The 7,360-nt window shown below is 35.5% G+C and overlaps 1 protein-coding gene across 1 annotated transcript; it reads right to left on the bottom strand.

The window, feature by feature from the left end:
- Window positions 1-500: 500 nt before the first annotated feature.
- LOC149414885 (uncharacterized) lies at window positions 501-6,824 on the bottom strand. The gene is made up of 2 exons (XM_089643562.1): window positions 6,714-6,824; window positions 501-6,633 (listed from the first exon to the last, which is right to left on the bottom strand). Exon 2 carries the CDS (start codon window positions 6,590-6,592, stop codon window positions 5,984-5,986), a length of 609 nt encoding a protein of 202 aa, XP_089499688.1. The 5' UTR covers window positions 6,593-6,633; window positions 6,714-6,824; the 3' UTR covers window positions 501-5,983.
- Between the last annotated feature and the right edge of the window lie 536 nt (window positions 6,825-7,360).

Below are 7,360 nucleotides of genomic sequence, written 5' to 3'. Positions count from 1 at the left end.
AAAATGCAAAATGGTTTTTAGAAAAGCATTTAAAATGCAAAATGGAAAATACCCATTTTGCATTTTGCATTTCCATTTGAAATGGATTTATTTGAAATAAAGCACATCTCTGATTATAGTTGTATAAAAGCCCACGTTTTAGTTTGATCTCCGTGGTTTATTTATGGATCTCCCTATCACATCTCAGCTCGTAATTAGTAATCAAATATCCGTAATCTTTGTACCCGGTTAACAATAAAAACAGTAATCCATATCGGAGTATCACTTATTTGAGTAATCAAGAACCTTATACTAGTAGTGGTACCAGGGCCAGCCTAGTAAAAACTACAAGCGCGCTGCATTAAGTGTTAGCGCCTTTGGCTTCCTGGCGCCATGGCAAGTGGGCGCCCGGAGCGGACTGCTCCAATTGCGCCTGCACACGGCCGGCCCTGAGTGGTACAACCTACAAACCATAAAATAACACTAATTTTTAATAAAACTAACAATTTATTACACATCAATATTTATTAGTCTAAAATTTTTAAAACATAAAAAAAATATGGAAAATTGGTAACAAACATACAAAATAAATAAATGTTGATCTTTTTGTAATGATTGAATAGAAAACATAAACAAATATTATCATTGATTCATTTTTGGGGTATTATATCGTGTTGCACTTCCTACTTTTTAAGCCAATGTTTCGGACACCGTCGATTATCAGAGCAGATGTATAGATTGCGGTGAAATGTATATTTATGTATGTAGAAGTGATATCGAATCGCTTCAATCCTCTTGGGGCAGTTATTTCAGTATAATTAGTTAAATTAATGTGGTTTTCAGTGTTTAGATTTGGTGTATCCGTCAAGTACTGGATAGCAAAGAATTAATTATCGTCTTTATTTAAACAAGGGGTTTTGTGGATTTAAATTACATTTTAATATTTCATTTGAATTAAATAAGAATTATAATATATTGCGTGGTAATGAATATGACTAGACTGTATATACACAGTGTTCGGAAACTCATAGTTTTTTCAATCTGATAATTTCTTTTATTTTTACAAATTTGACTTAAAAGATTACAATTGTGGAATTTACTCGAAAACGAAAACTCAAATCAAAAAAAGTTATACCACAAAATCAACGCCAAATGTGATTGTGTAAATTCACCAGTTAGCCACTTGTACTATGATTTTCAGGGCACCGTGTATAATATACATGGCATAATAAAAGCTAACAATAAGTAGTTAAAATCCTCGGTATACATTAAACTTCTTACTAATTAGATTCTTAGACGCCAGTTCAACGTTGGTAATGCCGGCCTCGAGCCTTTTTTAAGACCGTTTTAATCAAACAAACGCCATGTAATAATTTTTTCACTGTTCTAACCTTACACGCCGCGTAATATTTACACCACGTTTTATTAGTAAGGCTGAATATATTACTATAGCAAAGTTACTTTCTAAATCATAATGTCTTTAATAACATTATTTAAAATATGAATTATTGTAATTAAGACATTAATAGTAACAGGTGATAAAGAAGATACATTGGACAATCAGTTATACACTTTTGTAGTCCTTTCTTCTCGCTCTCTCGTGCCGTCTCTTTCGCAATAGACTTGTTACAATGAATTGATTCAAAAGTGATTTACATAAAGCGTTTGTGTTTCTTTAAATAATCAGTTCAGAAGTAAGTCAGTAAGTTTTGCAGTAATAACTCTGAGATCAAATATCATGCAGACGTGCCTATTTCCGCGTTACATACGTTGGAGAATGAATATACTTTCTTTAATAATTAAAAGGATAGAAAAGTATCTATTTATTAATTAACCCACTTTCCGACATCTGATCGAGCCGAGACTCGGCAGATTTACTCGTCGTCAATGACCAGAGATGTGCAAAATGGGTACCCAAAACTATTTGAAATGCAAAATGGAAATGGGTCAAAACTTTTCCATTTGAAAATGCAAAATGCAAAACGGTTTTTAGAAAAGCATTTCAAATGCAAAATGCAAAATGCATTGAAAATACAAAATGGTTTCTCGGGTCAAACAATTAAAATAATTATAGAATTTTTAAACAATTTTGTCTTTTAATAATGGACATCAATGTAGAACCAACATATTACATGATGGTAAATCCAAAAACACCACGACTACAGATTATGAAAGCACAAAAAATTTGTGCGGGACTAATGTTGCCAACGTAAAAACGTAGAAACTGCTATCTAACATTTAATATTATAGCGTCATGGCCGCATGTTCAGTATTTGAATCAGTATTTTTTGTAATGGTATCACTCAATTGCCAGGGCTCCTACCAGGGAGCAACTTGACAAATGTAAATTATCTCTCATAGCGAGGTTGAGGACCGACTGATATTTGGGGCTTATGAAAAAAAGATGAGTGGAGATAGTAGGAAGAATGTTAAAAAAAAGCATTTAAAATGGAAAATACATTGAGAAAGGCATTTAAAATGCAAAATGGAAAATACCCATTTTGCATTTCCATTTGAAATGGATTTATTTGAAATAAAGCACATCTCTGTCAATGACAATGCATTCTTTCAATTTTTGGTGGCATAACGTACATATAAGTAATTCTGTGGAATCGGATGACTTTATAGCATGTAAGACGTCCTACCCAATCGGCATTTGGCGAGGGTGGTAGAGTTTTTTTTTCCTTTAAAGTTTTAAAATAGATGTACATATCATAGTAAGAAAAACATTGTTTTTTTTACAGGTTGATTTTTAATTTACTCAATTAATCCTATTATCTCTAGTTCAAATTTGAATTTTTTTATTGCATTCTTCTCTCAATGACAAAAATATCCATATTGTGAGTAGGTAACACTAATTTATATTTTTAGAAGCCATATTCCAAATGCAAGGATGAAAAACGCTATATTTTTCAATGAAGCTTTAGCAAATGGTAATGGTTTGCACAAAAATAGCAGTAAAGCTGTACCTATCTTAAGAAAAACGAACAATTAAAAAAACATTGTATAAAAAACCATTTTATATACAATATGTTGGTCACAGCAATCAGAGGAAGATAATAATATAATGATAATTTTCAAATATTCAATGCATAATAATTCTTACCCAAATTTGAAAATTACACACAGTCTACCTTGGGTCATAGAGAAATGTACACCACTAAAGAAGAGTATACACAAATATACACAAGTATAATCTCTAAATATTACCGCTTCTGTGCCAAGAGCGAGTTAACTCGCATTCTTGGCCTGCTGTGCACAGCTACACTTCTACCTACTGGCATTTAAAAGGTTAACATTGTTGAAATGTCTCGCAAATCTTATAAACAAAACTCCATAAGTCACTACCATCAGAATCAATAAATAAATATCCCTTTGAGGGCAATCAGATCCACAACCTAATCATCACATACACAAGTACATATCAAAGCCGTCAGCATCTCAGTATTCCATAGACAAGCCACAAGGCTGTTTCCGTCGCTAGAGTATTCCGTAGACAAGAAACAAGGCGAGAAAACAAGAAGATAGAGTGTTCCATAGATAAGTCACAAGGATGTTACTATCTCTAGAGTATTCCATAGACAAGTCACAAGGCTGTCGCCATCGCTAGAGTAATCGATAGACAAGCCACAAGGCTGTTGCCATGGCTAGATGGGAAACAAAGCGATCACTATCTCTAGAGTGTTCCATAGACCAGTCACAAGGATGTTACTATCTATTTAGTATTTTGCAGACAAGTCGCAAGGCTGTCGCCATCGCTGGAGTATTCGATAGACAAGCCACAAGGCTGTTGCCATCTCTAGAGTATTCCATAGACAGAAAACAAGGCGATCACCATCTCTAGAATATTCCATAGAAAGTCCCAAGGATGCTACTATCTCTAGAGTATTCTGTAGAAAGACACAAGGGTGTTACTACCTCTGGTGTTTTCCATAGACAAGTCACAAGAATGTTACTATCTCTAGAGTATTCTGTAGAAAGACACAAGGGTGTTACTACCTCTGGTGTTTTCCATAGACAAGTCACAAGTATGTTACTATCTCTAGAGTATTTCATAGAGAGTCACAAGGCTTCCGCCACCGCTGGAGTATTCAATAGAAAAGCCACAAGGCTGGTGCCATCTCTAGAGTATTCCACAGACAATCCTAAAGTCTGTCACCGTTTCAAGAGTGTTCCATAGACAAACAATGATATGAACAAGCTTACATACTTTTTTTCCTATTAATACGTTACGGTAAAATCACAATCTATAGCAGTTCTTATTGGTTCAATCATCAACCATCCGCCAAACCTACAGTTTTGGGCGGAAATATCCCCACATTTCTAATACACCACTCCCATCTATTGGCAAAAAGATGCAGCTGGAAAACAGCATGAAAAGAAAATGAAAAGATTTTACATAAATTAAAGCAAAGCAGAATAAAATGTATTCCATTATAATGTAACATGTTACATAGTCATAATATTCTGTTAACATGATAAATAAATGTTACAAACAAAAATTGGTCGCTCTCGTTAGGTTTGATTGCATCTGCACACATCAGTTTGAATTGATAATGTGGTAACCGTAGATAATAGAAACAAGGTAGATGGGCGCACTACATGTGTCGCCAATATCCTTCACCCATACTACTGCAAAGCACTTCTATGCACAATGGCATCGAGCCTGCACTTTCTACATAGACATCAAACGCATAACTTTCATTTACTTGCCAAAATTTTTTTTTTCTGTAGACCCCTGCCTGCCGAATATTGAATTTTCCTAAAACTATTAACGTCCCATGTGATAATCATTTATTTTTTTAGTAAAAAGATTCCCTTCCCTTACCTGCCCAACAACAGGGTGGCGGTATAGTTGCTCTGCTTTTACACTGTGCGGACAGGGGCACCCTTGTGAGGTATTACACCAAATGAAAATAAAGCAGGATAAGCAATGGGAATTTCTTTTTGTAGCTAGCCCTACAGAACTGCCCCTTAAGTTCTTTGTCAGTGCTTATTCCGGATATTTCTTCTTGTCACATGTTTTCCTATTCTTCAACGTTCCATTTGGATAGTCAAAATGTCCTCAAACTTAGTTTGGAAGTCTGTGTAAAGTACATTTAAATGTTGAAAGTCATTATTACCCTGGACGTTTTTCAAAAACAAGTTGGGGAACTAGGAAAATTCGCGACTTCCAATGTGCAATGTTTTGCTTGAATATATTAATTCTGATGAGAAAAGGAACGTAGACTCATATTATATACCTCAATTAACAACTTTAAGAAATATAAAAATGCAAATAGCGCATTTGGATCCTATAATTTCTATACCCGCTATATCCTTTTTTTTGACAAAATGATCTGAGTATGACATCTTGTTCACATTTTTGCGAGCAACAAGAGGAGCCTAAAATTGAGTTTCAAAACCCTCCTTATCACAACCAAAAACCATGTTAAAACTGCGAGTGAGAAACCAAATCCGCTATATCATACAGAAAGTTACTATCAAAACGCGCTATATCGGATTCAACCAATCACAAGCAGTTATTTTGCCAAAATACAATATGGCCGCCGCTCTGACGCCACGCTCGTGTGTCAAAATGATCTACGCGTGTGTTTCTAAACCCGCCATGTCGGCTCAGTTGACTTTCAAAAGCCTCTATATCAAGTGTGAGTATCAAAATCCGCTTTATCCATTTTATTTATCGAAATTACTTAATTATTGCTAGACATATATAGAAAAATAAATGCTTTTCGAAATTTTATTACTCCAATTCATTATATAAAAAATTGTAATGCAATTACTTATGTACGCTAGAGATGTGACAGTTTTTTGCGGTTTTCTCCAAATCAATGAAAGTTGATATAGCGGGTATAGAAATTACATGACTCATTTGAAATACACAGAAAACATTGCAAACTGAACAAATGTGATGAATGTCCTGAAGAACGAGTGTGACTAGTAAAACTTTACCAAATCTTAAAAATAAGTTGCCAGAAAGTGCATTACTTCACTTCTGTAATATTTAACCACCTTCACCTTCTCCATCACCATCATCCACAGTCACGGTTTCAGCTTCTTTCTTGCTTAAGTATTTATGTTTATACAAGTCTAGGAGTTCCACTAACCAAATGACATCCATAGTCAGAGATGTCTTGAAGCATACGCAAGAGGATATCTTCAAGATTTCCGTGTTGTCTACGAACAAGTCTCCGAGTACCGACACACAGTCGCCTTCTTCGAATAACAGTTCATGTTGTGACTTCTTTATCTCGTCTTTCATCCATTTCAACGTTAGAAAGGAATGAAACTGCGGGGAGGAATTCCTCGCCTTCATGGCCTGCAGCTGCTCGTTCAGTTTAGTCATCGTGTCTTTAGGCAATGTTAGAAAATTGCTTGTATTATAGTAAACGTCCACAGATCCTGTCGGATCGCTTAGTTGAAAGCTGACCATCTCTGGTCCCTGGCTATACATCTCTGTGACGACCCCATGTACTTGAATTGACTTAAATTTCATGCCGCAAAAGTAATAATGATATTTATTATCTTGATCTTGCGTGAATTTCGCGATGTCCCTGATAAACACCTTGACGGGATTCTCTTCGAGAGGTTCTTCCTTGACATCTTCTGTCATTTTCACTGACAAATATGGTGAGGATCGCAGCTCGTAGAAATCTGTGAATTATAATTTCGTAGAAAGTAATCACAAAGTCATTGTTTCTATTACTTTATATCTACATAATAGAATTACATACATAAAGATTTTTTATTGGTTCGATATGAATGCAGATTAGAGGAGAAATCTCATTTTGAACGCACGTAGGTAGATCATTTTAAAAACAACATTGACGTTTGACTGATTTGACAGGACCGGCAAAAATCTATGGAATATAGACAAAAAAAATTGGGTTAAAGAATATTATCGATAGGTACTGACAAAAATTTACATCGGGGAAGGTTGTTCAGTGAAATATGAAAAGGATTTATTTAAAAACCTAAAGCGCGCTCTACACTCGCGGCGCGAACGGCCGCGGAGGCCGCGAAACGCGAGTGTGGATCTTGTTCACGCCTTCGCAATCTTCGCATTCGCGCTTCGCGCCATTCCCCGATTTTTGTCGGTTTTTGGCCCGCGACAAAGGATTTGCGGTTTAAAGTCGCGAACAAGACTGAAGCTTTGCGAGTGTGGATGGACACAGTTCACGCGCGGATCGCGGCGTATATTCACGGCGTGAATTCACGGCGCGACTTCGCGCGCGAGTGTAGAGCCAGCTTAATGTACATACCCGAATAAAACTTATTTTCTAGCCTTTGAAGACAAATCATGAAGCATTTCAAATGTAGTATACATAATATATGCATATTAATAAAAATAATAATAATTATAATGGTCTTTATTTCAGAA

This window comes from Hesperophylax consimilis, chromosome 19, assembly GCF_061612785.1.
Source record: "Hesperophylax consimilis isolate HC1 chromosome 19, BYU_Hcon_1.0, whole genome shotgun sequence".
In the NCBI taxonomy this organism is placed as follows: domain Eukaryota; kingdom Metazoa; phylum Arthropoda; class Insecta; order Trichoptera; family Limnephilidae; genus Hesperophylax; species Hesperophylax consimilis.
The sequence above is the reverse complement of the archived record's forward strand: the minus strand, read 5'-3'. Positions and strand labels throughout refer to the sequence as shown.